Source organism: Dipteris shenzhenensis, chromosome 14 (assembly GCF_047967505.1).
Source record: "Dipteris shenzhenensis isolate YYH24624 ecotype China chromosome 14, Dip_SZ_1.0, whole genome shotgun sequence".
NCBI classification, from domain to species: domain Eukaryota; kingdom Viridiplantae; phylum Streptophyta; class Polypodiopsida; order Gleicheniales; family Dipteridaceae; genus Dipteris; species Dipteris shenzhenensis.
In genome coordinates this window covers 9,177,064-9,199,493 of record NC_141609.1, presented here as the reverse complement: position 1 = coordinate 9,199,493, position 22,430 = coordinate 9,177,064, and the positions used below count along the sequence as shown (strand labels likewise).

Here is a 22,430-nt window from a genome sequence, read left to right as displayed (position 1 = left end):
CTGACCTTTAACCCCCACAATTTACTCAAATGATAACAATGCTCTTTGGGAATGCCTCTACTACATTGTGTAGAATGGATAAATGCCGGGGGAAGGTTAGCTCAAATCACAACCAAAGAAGACATAAAGGCTTTCATGCAGCTATTAACATGTCGGTCTTTAGTATTGTTGGAACCTTTAATCTCACGTGCTCTATCCGTGAGGACTGCCCTCTCCTTTTTGCACTCCTTAGGGTGCTAGACTCTTTTCTGAGTTCCCATTACAGATCAGAGGATTTGATTCAACTACTGGCTTGGTCTCAGTGGCTTAGAGGACGGTGATTGATAAATGCTCATGGAGAAACTTAGGTGGACTTAAAGGGGATGCAGGTCTAAGAGCGAATGTATTTGGTGGTCTAAAGCTGTGACACACAATGGAGTGTCCCGAGCTCACTTAAACATGAAGGCTACATGTAGTATTTTCAGAAAAGGGTTAAGCTTTTGGTCACAAATCTGGGACCCTAAAAGCGGTAGTTGGATACGCTTAGTTGACATCAGCTGTAATTACCTATTGACAGTGCAAGAGACTGCCTTGATCCATGATGTACCACAAAAGATTCCAAAAACTTGGCCCTCTAATTGTATAGAATCTCTAGGCTGGACACTGTTGCAGTGGTACCTGGGGAGAACTCCTCTAAGGAAGATCTATGCTAAACCTATGTATAGATGCTTGCTAGAAAGTCACATACCAGTTTGGAACCTGAACAAGAAGTGGGGTCTTCGTTATACTCATGGATGGTGGCGTGATAGATTTAAGGATGTGTGGAAAACGTGCTTTGTGGGCAGATATTTCAGCTTCATACTTTGGAAAATCCAAGACCAGTCGCTGCCGGTAAGATTCAAGCTTGCCAAAAAGTTCTAGGTTGCCCTGTGTGGGAGTGCAAGGGAATCTGTAATGCAGCTGATGTGGCAATGCCCTGCTGCCAAAGGGAGCTAGAAGAAGATAGAGAAAGTTGTCAGAGATGTAGGGCTAATGACGAAGTTTTCCATTGGAATTGAGCTTGTTGTTGGGAGACGCTTCGGGACTCCCATCCACTCTACAAGCTTGCTGGCCTCTCATTAGAGGGGCTGTCTGTTGGTCCATTTGGACTGTCAGGAACCAAGCAATCTTTCGGAAAGATATACCCATGGGAACCAAGGAGGTTGTAGTTTTTGGAGTGGTTAAAGCCACGTTGTGTGATCTGGAAGCCTCTGGAAAGCCAATGCCTGGGCGACTAATTAGCCTGGCACTTGGAAGTAGATCTTCGTATAGCTCTCCCTCTACTCCATGAGTGTATGCCTAGGGTCCTACCCATTTGGTTCGCCACCTTTTGTAGGGGTTTTTAAGGGGCCCCCCTGCTTTTAATATGATGTGGCTGTTTAACAAAAACAAAATAAAATAAATAAATAAATTAAAGAATGTCCCCCCCACACACTGATAAAATGTATTGGGGGACATTCATTCATTTTCAAGCCACATTGCTTGCCACGGTTGTACACTAGGAGAGCTCAAGGAACTAGGAAGGGAGCAACGGCAACAGATTTGCTAGCATGTGCGGATGAGATCTTCCATCGTACAGACTAGACAGGTCACAGGACGACAACGACATAAAGTTTGCTTGCCATCCAAAGGCCATAAATATCAACCAAATATTTCGCATTGCGCATCGCTACAACGATGGCCTACGAACCAAACCTGGCTCTCTCAGACGCTGTGAATTTCTTGAAAGCAAGTCTCATCACCGCACTGGATTTGGTAAACAACTGTACTGAGAGGAAGGGCTGGATACGTAGAACAACACGAGAGTTCTGCTGAGGGACGACGACTTACACCACTAACAGTAACGGCTAGGAGGGATGCTATAACCAAACGCTTCCTTGAGCACGGCTCTTCTGATCGTGAAGGAAAAAGCTGCAACGCGCAACTTGCAAGCTTCTCTTGAAGATGGACGGATTTTGCCAGCTTATGACAGACTCGACGGGATGACAATGACATAAAGTTTGTGATATGGTGACATAATTAAAGTTTGTCGTCCATATCACCGCTTCACCACCACAGACAAGCAGCCTCGGTTGGCAATATTTCCCTTTGCGCATTCCAACAACGATGGCCTCCGAACCAAACCTCGCTCTCTCAGACGCTGTGAATTTCTTCGATGCAGGTCTCACTGCTCTGGGCTTGGTAACGGCGTTGGTAACAACAATCTTGAGAGGAAGGCTGGATACGGAGAACAGCACGAGAGATCTCCTGGTCTTCAAGGAGGGACGACGACTTAAACTAGTAACAGTAGCGGCTGGGAGCGATGCTAACCAAACGCATTCCTTGAGCAAGGCTCTCCTGATCGTGGAGGAAAAAGCGGTAACGTGGGCTCAAGAGCTCTACTCTTACTATGGGGCAACGTCCGGGAAGACTATAGATCTCGTCCCAGGTCGGTGGCTACACCCGGACAATTATCCTCCTGGTGCAACCGTGGAAATGAGGTAGCTGAAGCCTCCATACACGTGTGCGTTTTATAAGGAGCGTGGTCTGTAAATTAGTTAATTGTAAAGCCTGCGATTCAGTTGGTTTACTTATTCCTCTCTGAATATTAGATAGATGCAAGTGTCCAGCGACAAAATGCAAGTGCCTCTTCTGGAAACGAGTGGCCGGCGTAACCGAGCATTTGGTAACGATTGGACTGGCCGGGGTCATCTTCAAACTGGACGACGAGCTGGATGCTGTCATATGTGCAGGATGCCGTCATAATGAGTGCCACGAATTCAACAATTCTGTGTACAGGCTAGACGTGAATATGGGTGTTGCTACCGTGGGTCCTCGTTTAGATTGGGTAGAGGAAGCGGATGTATTTCTGCGGAGCATAGCCGACCTATACATTGAAGAGGAAGGAAACAGCGGGTTGGTGATGTTGGAGCCGGCCAACGAAGATAGCGTGGAGTGGGCGACGACGATATTAGAAGCAAGTGTAACCAAAGACTCTGAGGAGCGAGGTAACGAGAATCCGTTCACTGTGAGCTACAGCAAGGCAGTTGAAGGCCTGCAGGAGTCGGCCTCGTCGACCGGCAGGGAAGAGTACCAGGATTCCTCATGGTGGCTATCAAGGTTGAGCGCGTTGGCAATAGCAGGCACGCTCTCGGCGGTGTTTCGAACGGACGCCTTCTCCAGCGTGCTACTGGCTAGGCGAGCGTTGCGCGGCTACGTAACAGACAGGACGGGAACAAAGCTCCCAGTTCAGAACTTCTGCAGTGTGGCGCAAAGCTACGGCAAAAAGCAAGCAAGCGGGAGGCCAATGGTGGTCCTGAAACCAAAGCGAAGCGTAATCCTTAGGCTCCCAGAGAGGGTTTTATGGTTGGGAGCAGTGCTGGAAGGGGCGGTGCTTGCGGTATGGATGACGGCGGTCTTCATCACGCCATGGGTGCACCCGGCGGGCAGCAGCTACTTGAAAGGGCAGCCGATGTGGGCGAGTGCGGTGTGTGCGATTGTGGTGACTATGGCAAGCTTGTTGAATGCAGTCTACTACAAGCAGGAAAGCCAAGCTGAGAGGAGGCGAAAGTGGGTAGAAGTGGGAGGAGTTTGTGGGGTAGTGAATGCAGCGGTGGTGATCTTGAGCATAATGGAGGGGGTGGGCTTTGTGGGTGGGCATTGGTTCCAGGCAATCTTCCGGGGTTTGATGATGGGGGGCGCTTTGTTGCAGTGGTATCTCGGAGTGCAGGTTAGTGTTCACATAAAACATTTTTCTCAACAATAGAGGTGAAATGGAAAATGTTCAAGTTCTTTACAGCTTTTTTCGTAAACTTTGGTGCAGGAACAATAGAGGTGAAAAGGAAAATGTTGCAAGTTCTTTACAACTTTTTTCGTAAACTTTGGTGCAGGTGTTGGGGTCGCTCACAGCTTCCTTTCGAGGGGCCACCAATCGTCGCCTTGTGCCTTACGCCCTCACCTTCATTAGGCTTTTGGCCTTAGTTGTCGGCGCAGGCCAATGGGCTTGACACATGCACATCGCATGGAAAGACCACATGAATTCTTGGTTCTTAGAGCACTTCAACCTTCATAGCATTCAAAAGCTTCACATGAAGGATATTGAAACTCAAAAAACAAGGTAAATATTATTCATTAGGCCATTCTTCTTAAAAATAGATTGCGAATAAAACTCCAAAAATAAGTTCAATATTATTCATTAGGCCTTTAAGTTAGTGGAATCGGATTCTTGAAGTGGAAGTTACCAAAGAGAAGAATGATGATTTCTATGATATACCTTATTAGGAGTCTCATAGACCTCCAACAACACTGAATGTGCCATAGTGTAGGCCACTTGGCACTTGATTCAACGACTGCAACGAATCATTGGTGATAAGCTTGTCAATCCCGAGTGACAAGCTTGTAGGCTTTTTTGAGATCCACGGTCAATACCAATCGTCGCCAGTGACATAAGGTTGTAGGCTTTTTTGAGATCCACGGTCAATACCAATCGTCGCCAGTGACATGCAGGCTTGCATGTCATTCTGTTACGAAAGGAATCGAAAATGAAGCCTGCAAAGCAAGGCAAACTGCATTGATCAATGAGGGGCTTCAATAAATGTTTGTGCGACATTAAAGGGGACCACAACATTGATTTGTTAAATAGGCTAGTGACCGATGAAAGCCAATTAGTGAAGCTAATAATGATGGCCAAGCAGATGATCATCATGCTTGATGAATCCATTGATGCTGATCAATCTGCGAGGAAGGGTAATGGTAGCATGTATCGGTTTAACTCATGAAACCAAAGGCAAAATAGAGCACTAGAACAAAATCTATGCACAAGCGAAAAGTAGAGAAATGGATCTCCACATGCACTTCATATTGAGGAATGGCTTCTTTTGAGCAAAAAACTCCAATCTATCAATAATGAGCCCCCTTAAACAAAGAAAAGATGCACGCACCTCGAGTCTCTACATAATGTTATGTGTATTGCAGTGACAAATGAAACTCCCAAAGTCGAAAGTTAGTTAAAAACAATGTTATCACAACTGTCACTAGTGGCTTCTTGACCCTCGTAGCGTTCCTAACTTTGGGGATCATCAATCCTATACATAATGCTTTGTTTATGCATATTACGATGATGGATGAGACTCTCAAATTTGAAAGTTAGTTAAAATCGATGTTAGTGACTGTCACCATCGGCTTCTTGACCCTCCTAACGTCCCTAATTGGCATTGCCTCCTCCAATAGTGTTCGTAAGCTAGAGCCTCCACTATCCTGTAATTTGTAGAACCCTAGCATCATCCATTTGCAACTAGAACCTTCTAACTTTCAATCCTACACGATGAGCCAAATGCTCTCAATAACGATGCACCACTTTAGCAGAATTGTCTATAACTTTGTTATTGCTAGGGCTAGGGTAAAGAGTTCTAGTAGACAACTAATCGAGTAAATTGATTTTGAAAATGTGGCTAGTGAAAGTCTTTCGACCAATCAAGTTGTGGTTGAACTTTACAAATAGCTACACCCCAGCCCCAACCCTACATGCTTCAGAAGAAGAGAGCCTTGTTGAGGATTCATCTCAACATCATGTTTGATATTGTGCATATCAATAACCAAAAGAGTGCTAAAGAGACAAGGGTTGAAAACCCTAACCTTAACCCTAACCCTAACCCTAAAGGGGTTTGTATATATTCATTCTTTTCCACTAATATTAGTGTACAATTAGTCATTTGTGGTGTGCTCTCTAGCCATTCCATCTCTCCTCATCTCCAATGTTCTCCTCTCTCCTCTCCATATTTGTTCATGGTATCAGAGCTCATGGTTCTACCTTCTGCTGATGCGTCATTCGGAGAGAGTGAAAGAGATCGAGAGATTGTTGAGTGTTCTCTTCTAGTGAGAGAATTCTTCTTTGTTCAAGAGAATTTTGGTCCATTTTTTGCTCATGTGAGAGAGAGAGAGAGAGAGAGAGAGAGATCCATTCTTCACTTTAATTTATTGCTTTGAGAGAGAGATAGAGATCTTAGTGATAAAGAAATCTTCACTTCAATTTATTGCTTTGAGAGAGAGAGAGAGAGCTGAGATCTTAGTGATAAGATCTAGAGAGATACCTTCCATAGTGGTTTTCGACATCCTTGTCTATCAACTAGGCTACACTACAAGCCCGACAGCTATACTATGACACACAACAAGCAAGGAAAGGAAGGTTCCTACACAACGATGCCTTCTACAGCTCAGCGTAGCTCAATTGGACTGCAAACTACAAAGCAATGACTCATCACTAACATCCTTCAGCCTACTCGAGAGTACCTAGTAGCACATCCAATACGAGCTAGTGCTCGGACATGACTCAATCAATGACTTCATCAAGCTTAGACAAGCATCCTCTTGACCAATAGCAAATAACAACTCACAAGAAAGCAAATCTAAAGGTAGCACGTACCAGTCGACTAGTAGCTTGAATGCATAACACAGACTTGTCGATTCCACAAGTCAGGCCACGACCACAGAGCCTCCATATCTTCATATGACATGCCCTTAACACGTAGGCTTGCCACGACTACAGAGCCTCCATATCTTCATATGACATGCCCTTAACACGTAGCAAGCCTACGTGACCTCTTCAACAGGGGCGGCTACCTTGTCTTCAACCATCTACGTGACTTGCTCAGTGACTAACTATAGCACCATAGCCAAGAACTCAACGGGGCCAACTACAAGCGACTGGTTGGCAATCTTCAACGACTCTCATGGCAGACGGCGATAAGCTTCAACAACAATGTACAATGCCACGGACCTCAAGTAGACAAAGGCATCAACGAACAAATAAGCTCACATGCCACTGCAACATGGATGACTCCTACAACCCACAATCTCTCCACATGATACCACAATGATGCCACGATGAACCACTCTCTAGCCTTGATGAGAATTCTGAGGCCTGACAGAATCTTTGGATTCTCACAAAATCTCCAAAAGATTTCGATGGACGACATGTGGTAGAGCACAATTCAAATCTTTAGAGATAGGGTTACCCTTGAGTCCACAAATAGCCATGTGGCTTGCTACCTACCATGTGGACACGAGGTGGACACTACCACATCATCAACATATGCACAATTGCCACATCATCAATTAACCTTATCAATCAATGTCAGCAACCACACATAGTGCCATGTAAGCATATCTACCACATCACCACAAACCATGTCATAGGGCCACATCAATAAGTCCATGTCATCAAGTACCATGTCAGTAGTGTCACATCAGTAGAGACTTGGTATCGTCTATCTCCTTAACTTGCTCCACATCTTCAAAAGTTGTTCCTTGGATGTTCACAAAGCAATGCACTTTGAGAGCCTTTGGAGTTCGTTATTGTATATATCCAAATACCGTCCTCTTCCAGAACTAACCTAATCATAAATTGACACCTCTCAAACCTTTCTCCTCCCCTTGCTAGCCATTCTTGCAATCTTCTATCAACAAAAGAATCAAGGGAAACAACATCAGTAAAATGAGCAATCCAAATGGAGAGAGTTCATCTGGATAAGTTTGGAAGAGACTGTGGCTCTCTACCCTATTGCTTCTCGGTGTCTCTCTCATTTTATTGTCAATTGAAACTGCTTTCATAAAGTGCATGCACTATGGAAGTTGTACTGTGCTACAAAATGTATTTAAAATGTTTTCTTAAGAATCCACTGACAAATAAGGAAACTGATGCCCTTTGCTTTCTAGTATGCTCCTTGGAGGTTTTAATGTTTTTAAATTGTGCTTAAAATGTATTGTTGAGAGTCTATGTTACATAGATCATTTAAAATTTTTTAGTTTGCACAAAATCACACACGTCCATTGGGCTTCTCGAGCTATGATGAGCCAAAAGTACAAGAGTGGGTGCGTTGGGATGATGAAAGGTGTGTGAAATCATTCCTCCATATTTTTGTCTTGCTCGACACACACACATCCTCCATATGAAATTATGTACATAATCCCTAGAATGTAAGCTCAATAACTCTTTCTTAAAATTCAAACGCACAGTGATACCTTATCATTGATATCCTAGATAACTTTCTTGAATGAATTTCTTGATCATTCAAAAATCTCACAAATTTGTTGGATTGCCCAAAAGTCTCACTAGGAAATGCTCATAAAAAGAATTATCTCTAGCATGAGCACCCCTACTAATGAGTGATCTCAAGAAAACTCAGAGATGTTATTATGACAATTGGTTTATAAGGGAATGAATTGATGGAAAGGGAGGATGGAAGGGGTGAGAGTTGCCCTTAGCTATATACCTCTCTCTCTCTCTCTCTCTCTCTCTCTCTCTCCCCCATAGACCTGCAAGGTCTTTTGAGGATGTTTTAATATTTCTTTCTTTCTTTCCCTCCCTTTGTGTCCCTCATTGCTCTCTCTCTCCCTCTCTCTCTCTCTCTCTCTCTCTCTCTCACTCTCCCTCTCTCTCTCTCTCTCTCACACACACACACACACACACGATGATCATCTTGTTGCCTTGTTGCCCTTAGCTATCTATGTCATGGGCATTGATTTTACATATATGGCTTTTGTATGTTGTTAGCGGCTCCACTGTTTGGATCAGTTGTATCTGGGTTTTTTTTCAATCTCATAGTCTCTCGAAGACCTTAATTAACTATCTTATTTTTCTCTTTCTCAACTTAGAGGTGCAAATGAATAAATGCAATCTTAACTCTCTCTCTCCCATTCTCTACCTCTCTCTCTCTCTCTCTCTCTCTCTCTCTCTCTCTTTCCCACTCTCCATATTCCTCTTTCTATCCCCGTCCCCATCTCCATCTTTCCCTCCCTCTCCCCCTCCCTTTGTGTCCTTGACTACTCTCTCTCTCTCTCTCTCTCATAGTATATCTCTCTATCTATTTATACATCTATCAATGTCTCATGGCCACGTGCATTATTTGTGTCCCTGACTTCTCTCTCTCTCTCTCTCTCTCTCTCTCTATCAGTCCCCATCTCCATCTTTCCCTCCCCCTCCCCCTCCCTGTGTCTCTTTTCTCCCTTTATGTCCTTAACTACTCTCTCTCTCTCTCTCTCTCTCTCTCTCTCTCTCTCTCTCATAGTATATCTCTCTCTCTATTTATACATTTATCAATGTCTCATGGCCATGTGCATTATTTGTGTCCCTGACTTCTCTCTCTCTCTCTCTCTCTCTCTCTCTATTCATACATCTAACTCTGTCTCATGGCGAAGTGCTTTATTTACGTCACTTATTGCACTTTCAACTTCTCTCTCTCTCTCTCTCTCTCTCTCTCTCAGTCTCTCTTGCACACTCTAATTGCTATCTCTCTCTCTCACACTCTCTCTCTCGTGCACAATACAGATATAAAAATATCCACACAGATTTAAAATTACAAATATTTATCGCTTTATCATTCATAGACCATAGAGAGCCATCAATCTAGAGGTGAAAACTTAATAAATAATGTCTTAACAATAAATGAAACAACACTTTGTATTATTTATGATTTCTATTCATACATGAAACAATGCCTCATTGGCAAGTGCATTGTTGAAGGGTCAACATTTGCTTGGGTGTAGCCAATCACGGAACTATTTTTGGCACCATTTTGGGGCCGCGATGTGATGCGCTCTTGGGTGAATATTTGCATTTTGCGTGGACCTGCGCTCTTGTCAAAAAATTTTTCTTATGTCATGAGGGCACATTGGCATAATAATGAGACACAATCTATTTGTTTTGAACACTGCATAGCTCAGCACACGGCATCTCTGCACTACTTTGCGTAGTGCAGTCTTTGGCCTACGCTGCCTGATCACTTATCATCATGCAGCCTTTTGCCACCGCTGTAGCTTTGCCACTTGTCTTTGGGCACCGCACCCATGTAGATTATTAAAATTGAAGGTTGGCTTGGAGAGACCACCGCATTGGTTCTTGGTGTAATAATTAGAACAGAAGGAGATCTATGATAGCCACCATTTTGGTTCTTTGAGTTATATATTTGTGTACCAAGGAAAATGTATTCTGTTGTGCAACCGAGCAAAATGCAATTGACGATATGGCCCTTGAGGGGTCCCCTTTAGGGACAAGGGCCATATTGACATGCCATTTCTATCCAGTGGCATCCTAAATATTGTATAATGCATATTGATATGGCTCTTGCCCCTAGAGGGAAACCCTCAAGGGCCATATCATCAATTGCATTTCCATGCAAAATGCAATTGACGATATGGCTCTTCAGGGGTCCCCTTTAGGGGCAAGGGCCATATTGACATGCCATTTCTGTCCAGTGGCATCCTAAATATTGTATAATGCATGTCGATATGGCTCTTGCCCCTAGAGGGAAACCCTCAAGGGCCATATCATCAATTGCATTTTTTGAAAGTTTAATTGTATTTTTCTAGATGTATCTCCATGCAATCACGACGGTGGGATCGTTGGAGTTATTTTAATGCTATTTTGGTCATAAACTAAGGAAATTGTAGTCCTTCTTTCCTGGTATTTTAGTCTTGTTGCAATAAATATAAATGAGGAAAAAAGTATAATTTATCGAGTGAAAATTGAGCAAAAGTGATTACAATGTACATCTACGTCCAATAACAGGTTATATAAAAATTATCAACTTATACTGAGCAAAAATTGAGGCTCTTACATTTATAAAAACTCAGCAATTGATGAGAACCTTAAAGGCCAAAAGATTGTAGCTAGTGGCCATAACCATTCAAATATAAAATTTAACAACAATGCTGCATACGGATACCCTCAAATTGAACAAAAAGAGATTACATAAATGCCTTAGAGACCAAAACATTACATTCAGTGAGCCTTAGAGGCTAAAATATTACATCTAGCCATTGCTGCCTCATCTGAGCAAGAGGGCCCAGATCAGAATCTCTGGAATCTGTATATCCTACAGTCTCATGATCATGCAGGATCGTGGGACAGTGTGTCAAAGGCTTTCCAAAAGTCTACAAAACAAGTGTAGAATTTTTGGCCTCTCGACCTCACCTCCTCAATGATAGTCCTCAAGGTGAAGATGTGGTCTAGTGTGGAGTGACGTATCCGGAAACCTGCTTGCTCTAGAGCATGCTACCCATGTGTCTCTATATGGCTGCTGATCACCCTCTCCAGTGCCGCCGATCCATAGATCTTAGCCAGTGTATGGCCAATCATGAGAGTGCGATAGTTCCTAGTATCCATGGGGTCACCTGCCTTGTATATCGGTACAATGGTGGTGGTACTCCATGAGTGTAGGAAGCCATGACATATGGCGTGGTTGAACATCTGCACTAGGACCATTGGGATCACAAAGCATCAAGGGGGGTGGTAGTAGGCATGTTGAAGATGAGTGGGTGAGCAGTAGATGAGTGATGAGAGTTGCAAGAGGGAGCATGGAGAAAAGTAGATCAAGGGTGGAAAAGAGCTAGAGGAGGGGTGTGGAGCAAAGTAGAAGAGCATGTGAAGCAAAGTAGTAGAGCATGGGCGGATCAGAGCAACGTAGTAAAATGCCAAATGCCACGGATCTTATATATATTATAAAGTTCGAGCTGCCATGGGGGTTGGAGCCTGGGGTTCCATCCATATTAATTGCAAGCCACCGTGGTGGAACCTTAGGTGCCACCCTAGATAGGCTAGTAATCATGAAGAAGATACCATGTGATGCCACTCCGGTGGTTGGTAATTCACTACCAACCCAGTGGAATCTTAGCCACGATAGATGTAGCTGATGAGAGCCACCACCACCGGGTAGTAATTCCCACAAAGGTAAATCATAAAGCTCTAATCACTCATTACCATGCACTCTAGTTCTCTACTGAGCATGCAAGCCCTATGACTGGCAATTTTTAATGCACTCATAGTGATCATGCATGCTTAAGCCCGGTGGTGGGTGAGTGGTGGGTGTTAATTTTAACTGCCAGCCCGGTGGAATTGTAGCCACAATACACGTGGCTATAATCACTCGTTACCATGCACTCTAGTACTCTATTGAGCATGCGAGCCCGGTGACTGGTAATTTTTACTGCACTCGTAATGATCATGCATGCTTAAGCCCGGTGGTGGGTGAGTGGTGGCACGGTGGAATTGTAACCATGACAGACGTGGCTGATGATGATAGCCACCACCATCAGGCAATAATTTCCACCAATTTTGTAAATCATGAAGCCTAATCACCTCTAATCCCTCATTACCATGCACTCTAGTACTATCCTGAGCATGCAAGCTCGGTGACTGGTAATTTACTGCACTCGTAGTAATCATGTATGCAAGCCCGATGGTGGTAATTGGAAGTTGAGTAATTGTGGGCCACTGCGGTGGCTGGTAATTAACTGCCAGCCCGGTGGGTCTTAACAACCACCATAGATGTGGCTTGGAATCTTAGATGCCACCACCTCTAATCATTCATTATCATGCAAGTTAGTATTGCCACCTTGAATTAATCAAAATTCGGGCCAACCATTATGGTGGCTCTCACCTTAAGAGTAGTCGGGCTACAACCACTGCAGTGGCTCTCACCTTCATAGTGTAGTCGGGCTACAAACTACTATTCCATTCCCTTAACCATTTTTTCTTCTATCCCTATCAACCATTTCATTCTCCCTTGCAATCTCAAGCCTCCACTATTCCATTTCCTTCACTGCTTCATCTTCTATCCCTCTCGACCATTTCTTTCTCCCTTGCAATTGGAATGCAAACTCAAGGCTCCACTATTCCATTTTCTTCATTATTTCATCTTCTATCCCTCTTAACCATTTCTATCTCCCTTGCACTCTTCCTACAACTTCTATCCCCTCTCATAATGGACCCTGCACAGAGTCTCGGAGCTCCTCACACAATCTTTCCTCCCCCTCTACAGCACAATGTGAGAGCCCCTCCTTCCCTAATCTTGAAATTGTGACATATGAAAGCTTCTCTCTTGCTCTTCAAAAGCCCAATTTGGATGCTCTCCAAAACTTCACCAGGTTGGTACAGGAGGTGAATGTGGAGGGGCAACTAGTCTATCAAGGTTAGAAGATTACCATCAATGAAAGCGTGATTGAAAATGCTCTAGGAATTTTTAGAGGCAGTTTGCAAGCATACTTTTTTAGGAAGCAGTGGAAGAGACATGATATTCTAGATGTATACCCCAATGCTCACATTAGTAAAGATGGTGGAGTCAAGATTTCGAGCTTGCCAACAAACCTCCAAGATGTGCTAAAGAAGCTATTCACTTCTTTCTTGATACAAGAGGAACGTGCAAGTTCTAGTAGGTTCAAGCAGTAGGTTCAAGCAGTAGTAGAGCAAATGAAAGGATGTGATGTATCTTTTTCAAGGGCGATCTCCAAAAGCATGTTAACCAACCTAAAGAATTGTGTGGATGGCAGATCCCAATTGTCATCTCAGTCCACTAAAGTTGCCTGATGGCATCTACCCTCAAAGGGATTTTTGCGCAATACAATAAGCAGATGTCTCAAAAGGTGACTTTTCTACAAGAGAAAGCCATTGATGTAATAAAGGTAGTGCAACTTGAGAAAAGTCTCAGGGAAGGTGTAGAAGCCAAGGTAGAGTAGGCACAAGCGAGGGCCTTTTAGGCACAAGAGCAAGCTGAGGCCGCTACAAAATTGGTAGACATGGAAAGGCATAGAAGAGAAGAAGTAGAGAAGCGGATGGAGGAGCTCCGAGATAGTAGGCTTGAAGAAGTGAGAAATGACAGGGACATGGCAGACAAGGAGCTAGAAAAGATAAAAAAGGATCTTGAAGATCAGAGAGCCATAAAGGAGGGTCTTTACAAACGGCTCTGCAACATGTAGAATGCATTGAACATTGAAAAAGACCAGATGATGGAGGAGCTGAAAAGGGAGAATGCAAAAACCAGAAAGGTGATGCAGGAAGTGCGAGAGAGCTTCAAGACTAGGAAGGATGGGGTAGAGAGCAGCCAAGATGGAGAAGATAGCGAGGTAGCTCCCCAAGCTAGGAAAGATGTAGAGAGAGCAGCCATGGTGGAGCAAGTTTCATCCACCATGATGGAGGAAGCTCTAGCCACCACGGTGGAGCAATTTACAGTAGCCACGGTGAGGGTTGTTTTTTCAAAACACTGTTGGAAATCCAAAGAGTAAGCTACAAGACCTTGTAAGAAGATCATGATAGATGTATGCCCATGAAGATGTTTTCCAGCAATTTACGCAAGCTTCAACAGATGTTGAGGGATTCAAATGAAGTTGTTGTACAGAGTGAGCAAATGAGTAGAGGAGATGAAGGAGAACATTTGCAGCCTTAGGATGAGGGAGGAAGGAATCAAGAAGCAACTTCATCATGTACAGAGCAAGACTGTGGTATTGACAGCCGCAATAGTTAAATCGGATGCCTATCCTGCTTTGCAACAGGGTCCGAAATGCATGGTCTACCATACCCTCATCATAGATAATTATTGTATCCGATGGCCTGCGTGCTACCACCACGTGCACGTTTTTTGCTATAGAGCATTTGTGTATACAAAATCTAGCTACAGAGAATGCCATTTGCCATTGCCCAAGTCATGGGATAGATCAAATGTGCATGCCTACTACCACAGCTACTTATGATGAGAAAGTAGATGCTGGAGCTCAATTTGCCATTTGGGCAAAGGATCTTAAAGATAGGGATCTCAAATTGAAGGCAGCCAAGATCGAGCCTAACTATGAGGAAAAGGAGCCTAAAGGGAGGAACTAGCCTCCTTCAAGAAAGGAGCAAGAAGGGCCGAGCCTACAACCAGAAAGCTCAAATCAAGGAAAGAGGAAGCGACATGAAGGGAGGGGTCGGGCCCCCGTAGTAAGGAACCAGCCCCATTCTGGAAAGGAGCAAGGAGGGCCAAGTCTGCAATTAGGGAGCTCAACAAGGAGTCCTTGAGATGTAATCTGAAGTAAAGAAGTCTTTGAGATTGTAATCTATGTAATCTGTGTGTAATCTTTTGAATTGTTAATCTTCTCCAGAGTTTACTTGGGCACTTGGGCAATGTTTTCTCAGCTATGTGACTAGATAGTGTCCTTTGATCCATGCCAGCATGGTGATGATAATGAGACAAAGATTTTGATTTGACAAGTAATGTGAGACAAAAGATTTCAATTTGACAAGTAATGTGAGACGAAAGATTTCGATTAGATCACGAATGTGAGACTGAAAGATTTTGATTAGTGAACTAATGTAAGATGAAAGATTTCGATTAGACAACTAATGTGAGATAAAAGATTTCGATTAGACAACTAACATGAGACTGAAGAATGAGAAGGTTGGGTTCAATGAACTCAAAGATTTCGATTACCAAACTAACATGAGATTGAAGATTGAGAAGGTTGGGCTCAATGAAGTCTCTCCTTATTTAAGTACAGTGCAAACACAACTAAGAGCCCATTATGAAATCTAGCCCCAAAACTTTGTACACCGATCCAAACTCTGTACACTGATCCACCTACTCCTAATCCACCTACAATGAATATATGGAATACCCAAATAACTTTGGAATGATTTTGTTCTATCTGAAAACGATGTTGGATGGCATCCTCGTAGAAACAGACTCGAAAAATGAGAAAATTACCTGCAAGGAGGACATGCTTTAATGGTGGGTGTATTACTTGGAGTCGGCAGAGACAGTGAATATTAATTTCCCTAGCTATTGTTTTTCTTGCTCGTTTAAGGTATTTGCTCGGTATTTGTTAAGCTCATGATGCAGATCTCTTGTGGTAGGACATGATAGGCATGAAGATGTATAGAGTGCAAAGACCAGAATGAAGAGGACCCCCAGCGAAAGGAAGAGTTACTATGGGCGTATAAGTCGGCAAAGTCAAGCAAGTAGTGTGTAATCCGAGTGTGTGAAGAGGTCTACCATTGTGTATCAGACTACCCTAAAGAGGTGGGAGATGCTTGCCATAGAGAGGCTAATAAGATAGTTGGGAATCTAGAATTTCCTTGAAAAAGCAAAATGTCGTTGTGTTTTGAAACAATAAAAATCTTGCAGACATTTCTTGGATGTGGACTTTCTCATTGTGCTCATAACACCTGATTTTGTATCGACCTACTTCCGTTTTAGTACTTAAATGTTTTAAGTAACCGAGTGTTTTAAATCTAATGCTTAATGATAACCAACCTAAAGGGCACTAGCACTGTGCAACAAATTTTAGGATAACTTGGTAGTAGTGTAGGGATTACACGGTAGTAATATATAGGATAAGTTATCGCCAGCACGGTGGTTGGTTCACTACAAGGCATAGGTCCTTTTTCGACGAAAATACCGACCTTTTTTACACTAAAAAGTTTTTTTTTGGAGGGGCGCAAAGGTTGTTATTTACATCGTGATAAGCATCGAAAAAGAACGATCGCTATATAAGCGTCGCTATGTAGCAACATTGGTAAATGTTGTCGCTATATAGTGATGATTAACGAAAGCTTTAAAAAAACATTAGTGGGGTTTAATAGGCCATAGCAAGCCCTGTTTTTCCCCACTAATGTTTTTTATTTAGTAATTACAAAAGAATGTTTTTTATTACAAAATTTCTCTTGTGGAAAGGGTGATACAAAATCGCTCAAATGAATCGAGTGACAGAAGCATATACATGTCGATTGTTTGTTTCAAAATTACTCTTTCAAAAAGGGTGATACAAAATTGCTCAAACGATCCGATATACAAAAGCATATATATGGCGAAGTATATGTAGACTACTACTACTACTATTGCTCATCCGAATCGTCATCGTCATCGTCCTTGTCTTGCTGGCCTGATCCTTGGCCCTCATGAGCTACATCTAAGATCCCTAGCCCTCGCGAGCTGTGCTTGATCCTTGGCCCTCGTCGAAGCCGTGTAAGCCTAATCCCTCATCATCACCGCTCACCTCCGCTGATGGGACATTCGAGCTTTGATTCTAAGAGAAACCATATTAATTGGAAATTAGATTGGAACTTAATAAAACAGTTTAAAAAGTGAGATTACAAGTAGGATTATACTTATACCATGCGAGCAGCCACCAAACCATGGCTTTGTTCCTATGCGAAATGTGAGTCTTGTCTCTGTGTCTGTAGGAAGGCGACCCATTGCAACTTATTGTGGGCCCAATTTATGAGAGTTAGATAAAGTGCATGCAATATGTAGTAAAACAAATAGAACAATACATTAAATAAAAAGAAGTAGACTTACCACGATTGCCTCGAATGCCAACCGTCCACCTGCACCAAAGTGCGAAGTACCTACGGAGTCCAATCGTCTCCTCGCAGCCCTCCTCTGACCCTCAAACATTTCGAGATGGTCCCTGTTTTGCTTCTTGAAAAACTTCCAATCAGCTTTGTCTACCCATCTGAGTTTAGCCTTCCCCTTTGCGATGGAAGTATGCAAGGTTGACCTACGATGCTTCAAGACCAAACCCATTTGCTCTTGCATGTAATTCTCATTGAACTCCCAATTTGGGGGGTTAGGGTATTTTCTTTTCAATTCATCGATGACTGCCTACTTCTTTTGGTCATCTTGGTACCACCAGTCAGTAGCTATGCCACTCCTGAAGTGGTGGCTCATCAACTGCCTCATGGTGGCCATCACTGCTACACCCTTTTTATCTTCTATTATCTATCCAACAGCCGTGATTTGATAGGACAGGTCCTCGACCGGGTAAGGAGGACTCATGGTAGTGGTAGACTTAGAGCGAGTGGTGTTTGTGCAAGCGCTTCCGGAGCAAGGTTCTGGAGCAAGGAGTAGCAGTGGGAGTAGTAGAGGGCAAGGGACCTAACTAGTATTGGGTCTCGGGACCAAGTGGAGACTTGTAGGGATGTGAGTGTGCTGACTCATCTACATCTCCCAAGTCAGCACAACATAAGCGACCCCTCCTACTCTTCCTTCCCTTACGATGGGCATGCCCAGGTGATGACCCCTCAGTCGAAGGAGCTAGAGGGGATAGTTGGACAGTAGGTCTAGCCATCGGTGTAGGAGAGGGATTTACTGAGGTCCTCTAGGATAGCAGAGAGAAGAATATTGCTGCCTCCACATCGATCATCTATGCGACAAACTCGTCGGGACTCTCGACAAAGCCATGGGCTGCTAGCAAAGGAGTCCCCCGAGGGGTAGTCACAGTGCTACATCCAAGAGGAGTCGGGTCAAGTCGTAAGGGTAGGCCCCTGAGGTGTCACCTGAGTGGAATCAAAGTCCTCTGGAGAATAGAGATCATGATGTCTCCTCCTATGAGAGTTTTCATACTCGTCGGATGTGCGACATGATCCCATGTCTAATTTGGGTGGATTGGACAAACGTAGACACAAACACAAAAACAAAAGCCAAAAAACAAGAGCAGGGAAGAAGCGGAAAGCATATGAGGGAAAGCATATGCATAAGAGAAGGAGAAGCATAAGAGAAGCAAAAGAGAAGGAGAAGCATAAGAGAAGGAGAGGGGAAAAGAAGAGAAAGAAAAGGGGAAAAGAGATTGAAAGATGGGAAAAGAACCAAATATGCATAAGAGAAAAAAGAGAGAAAGCATATGCATAAGAAAAAAAGAGAGAAAGCATATGCTTATGCTTATGCATAAGCATATGAGCATACGCTCATGCATAAGCATAGGCATAGGGATAGGCATATGCTTATGAAAAGAAGAGAAAAAGACAGGGAAAAAGAAGAGAAGGAAAGAAGAAGGAGAAGGAGAAGGAGACATATGCTCATGCATAAGCATAAGCATAAGAGAAGAAAAAACATATGCATAAGAGAAAAAGAGAGAAAGCATATGTTTGAAAGAGGGGAAAAGAAGAGAAGGGGAAAAGAGATTGAAAGAGGGGAAAAAGAAGAGGGGAAAAAGAGATTGAAAGAGGGGAAAAGAGATTGAAAGAGGGGAAAAAGAAGAGAAGGAAGAGGGGAAAAGAGATTGAAAGAGGGGAAAAAGAAGAGGGGAAAAGAGCATAAGCATAAGAGAAGGAAGAGGGGAAAAGAAATTGAAAGAGGGGAAAAAAGAAGAGGGGAAAAGAGATTGAAAGAGGGGAAAAAGAAGAGGGAAAAAGAAGAGAAGGAAGAGGGAAAAAAGAAGAGAGGAAAAGAGCATAAGCATAAGAGAAGGAAGAGGGAAAAAAGAAGAGAGGAAAAGAGCATAAGCATAAGAGAAGGAAGAGGGAAAAAGAGCATAAGCATAAGAGAAAAAGAAAGAAAGCATGTGCTTATGCTTATGCATGAGCATATGAGCATAAGGAAAAAAGCATAAGCTAAAGACTTATGCATGAGCATATGAGCATATGCTCATGCATAAGCATAAGCATAGGCAAATACATATGCTTATGAAAAGAGGAGAAAAAGAGAGGAAAAAAGAGAGTAAAAAATAAGAGAAGGAAGAGGGGAAAAGAGATTGAAAGAAGGGAAAAAGAAGAGGGGAAAAGAGCATAAGCATAAGAGAAGGAAAAACATATGCATAAGAGAAAAAGAGAGAAATAGTATGCTTATGCTTATGCATGAGCATATGAGAGAAAGAGGGGGGGAAACAAAGAGAAAAAGAGGAAAAGAGGGGAAGAAGAGGGAATAAGAGAAGAGAGGGAAAGAGAGGGTTCCTACGCCCATCACTACAGCTAGCACATAAGGCACTAGCTGCAGGCCAATGCAAATAACAAAAATGAGAAAAGGAAAAAAGAGGAAGCACTTTCTTACCTGGAAAAGTCCCGCTCGGTGTTTCGTAGACTCTGGCCCTACAAAATAGAGGAAACATACCATTTTTCAGATAACTAGTTAGAGGAAGGAGGAGTTTAGAGAAGCAACTTCTCAAAGGGATTGGATTGAGGAGACAAGCATAAGCCTACAAACAAGGAGAAAGAGGAGGAAGAGAAATACCAAAAAGAGAAGAGGTGAGTCTTATTTCTTTTACCAAATCTCGTTTTTTGTCCTTAACCTCTGAAAATCAAGCATGAAAATTAGCACATAGCCTTAGCAATACAAGGAGAAACATGTTTCAACACTCACAAAATGAAATTTCACAAAAAATGAACCTACATTGCTTAAAGAGGCTCACCTTCTTGAAAAACTTCCTTTCACACAAGCAGAGAGGGAGAAGGGTGGAGAGGGAGCACAAGTGTTGGGAGAGGGGCTAGGTAGGGGTGAGGAGTGGGGAATAGAGAGGAGGAAAGTGAGGTTGTCAAATATAAGGTGGGAGGAGAGATTTTTGCTTTTCTTGCAATAGAGATGTGAAAGACGGCATCGCGCGGGGTTTCAGGTTTATGCCCCCAGCATCGCTATATAGTGACATTGGTCAGTCGCTATATAATGACGTTTATATCCAAAAAGCATCGCTATATAGTGACGAATAGGACAAAGTATTGCTATATAGTGACGGTTCAGGGCACTTATTGTCAGAAGAGAGAAAAGGAGCCCATGGGTGGCTATTTTTTGGATCTTAATAGATTTCCTTTTAGCTCATGTTGTGATTTTGGAAGTGTGTAGATGGAAGGGACGAGTGGAAGCTTGTCAGATAATGCACCAATGCCCAGGAGTGCAAAGTGGCTCACAGAGAGGTTGTATTGTCATTGCACTCATTGCAAGCGAGAAGTACGACATCAACGTCATATTGTCATGCGCCACTTGTGGATGTATGGGGAGGAGCCCGAACCAGCACCCACCGTTGGTGTTGCATGTGGTGATGGATCATCAGTAAGTCAATGCTATTTGAGTTCGTGATTAATATTAGATACCATTATGACACGAAACCTTGAGACAAGATCTTATATTTACACGAAATCTTGAGATAGGATGAGGGTGTCGAGGGTGCGCATATACCTTCACACTTTGAGTAAGACTATAGTCTCCCGGATGTGCCAAATGATGACGAGGGTATGGTGGACATGATGGATTCTATTTTTAGGGGCACTATATCACATGTACACGTGATGTCAGAGTCTGAGGTCAATATGCAAGAGTTGCAATCAACACAGTTGTACAAGGATGCTAGGATGTCTAAACTATGGGCTTGTCTCTCAATCTGGAATCTGCAAGCAAAGTATGGGTGGTCGGATATAAGTGTCTCGACCTTGATGAGGTTAGCTCCCGCATTAATTTGACTCATTATCTAGATATTGTTTGTTTTGAGAATCATCATTATTTGAAGCCTATGTATGTTTGAATTGTGACTCTCTTTTATCCTCTCTTTTCTTCTCTTTTCTCCTCTTTTTTTCTCTCTTATCTCCTCTTTTTCTCTCTTTTTTGTCCTCTCTTTTCCTCTATTTTCCTCTCTTTTCTCCTCTCTTTCCTTCTCTTTTTTTCTTTCTTTTATCCCCACTTTTTCTCTTTTCACTTTCTCTCTTTTTCTCTCTTATCTCCTCTCTTTTTCTGTCTTTTTTCTCCTCTCTTTTCTCCTCTCTTTTTCTCTCTTTTTTCTCCTCTCTTTTCCTCTCTTTTCTTCTCTCTTTCCTTCTCGCTTTTTCCCCACGTGAAGCTTCAATAGCCTATCATGAGCAAACAAATACGGACTTCTGTCACTCTAATTCAAAGAATGCAGGAGTTTGTAAATGTTTGCTCAATGTCAGGCTATAGGATTCTAAGCTTGCTCAATGTCTTACAAGTATTCTAAGCTATAGGATTAGTGACATGACTTCTTTGTTGCTTTGAAAGATGGAAAAAGAGAAAGAAAAGAAAAAAGAGAAAGAAAAGGGGAAAAGAGAGATGAGAATCATCATGTATGTTTGAGAATCGTCATTATTCGAAGCCTATGTTCTCTGCAGCTTCAGACTTAGACAACTTCTTGTTGGTTTGTGTGCGGCCACCCTCTTAGTTAATATTTTATAACTAAGCGAGGTGTGTATAAGGTCAATATGCGACCGTATCCCGTTGCATAGATCCCTTGTGTGCAGATCGGGGGGTCACGGGTTTGATCGGCTATGTGCGGGTCTGTGCGGGAGGTATCAGCGGTGGAATATATAGGTTCGATCGGCAGTGTGCATGTTGGGTGGCGAGACTCTTTTTGCCACGTGATGGCTTGTTAACTGGGAGCGGCGAGTTCCAAGGGGACTCGAGAGCGTGAGCCCTAGGTTCCAAGGGGACTCGAGAGCCTGAGCCCTAGGTTCCAAGGAGGTTAACTTTTAAAGGTCCCATCGGCATCCGACGGTCGAGATTCAAAGTGGAAGATCAATGGTGTGGTTCAAACGTGAAGATTGAGTGGTGAGGAGATCTTTCTTGCCTAATCGGATGATGATAGAGATGCGTCTGCGGGGCTTAGCCATTTCAGGGCCTCCTTGAAGAGTTGAGCCCGATCAAAGGTGCACGCGGAGTTATGCGGGTGTGACCAAGGGGGTCATCTGTGTTGTGAAGCCATCGATAGGAGGATCCCGGAGGGGACACACATGAGGGCAGGAGTGTTTAAGAAAAAGAGAGAAAATTTTGGGAGTAAACTCGACCCCCGTGACAAGTAAGATTAGAGCATCACTATGGATGCTTCACAAGTCGAAGGTGAACCACGTACGGAGGAAGGACCTGAAAGTCATGCCAGCTAGATGAAGACAAAGTTTCGTGAGCACGAGGCCATAC

The 22,430-nt window shown here is 43.2% G+C and overlaps 1 protein-coding gene across 1 annotated transcript; it reads left to right on the top strand.

The window, feature by feature from the left end:
• Nucleotides 1-1,988: 1,988 nt before the first annotated feature.
• LOC147894164 (uncharacterized) lies at nt 1,989-4,357 on the top strand. Its single transcript, XM_087384671.1, has 3 exons — nt 1,989-2,498; nt 2,614-3,727; nt 3,888-4,357. The coding sequence occupies exons 1-3, from the start codon at nt 2,125-2,127 to the stop codon at nt 4,002-4,004; spliced, it is 1,605 nt and encodes a 534-aa protein (XP_087240797.1). The 5' UTR covers nt 1,989-2,124; the 3' UTR covers nt 4,005-4,357.
• The last annotated feature ends 18,073 nt before the right edge of the window (nt 4,358-22,430 follow it).

What these genes read in the sequence shown, in the direction of transcription:
- LOC147894164 (XM_087384671.1), top strand. Translation starts at nt 2,125, where the DNA reads ATGGCCTCCGAACCAAACCTCGCTCTCTCAGACGCTGTGAATTTCTTC. An exon ending in GGTGCAACCGTGGAAATGAG is followed by an intron (nt 2,499 to 2,613) that starts GTAGCTGAAGCC and finishes AATATTAGATAG; the next exon opens with ATGCAAGTGTCCAGCGACAA. An exon ending in AGTGGTATCTCGGAGTGCAG is followed by an intron (nt 3,728 to 3,887) that starts GTTAGTGTTCAC and finishes ACTTTGGTGCAG; the next exon opens with GTGTTGGGGTCGCTCACAGC.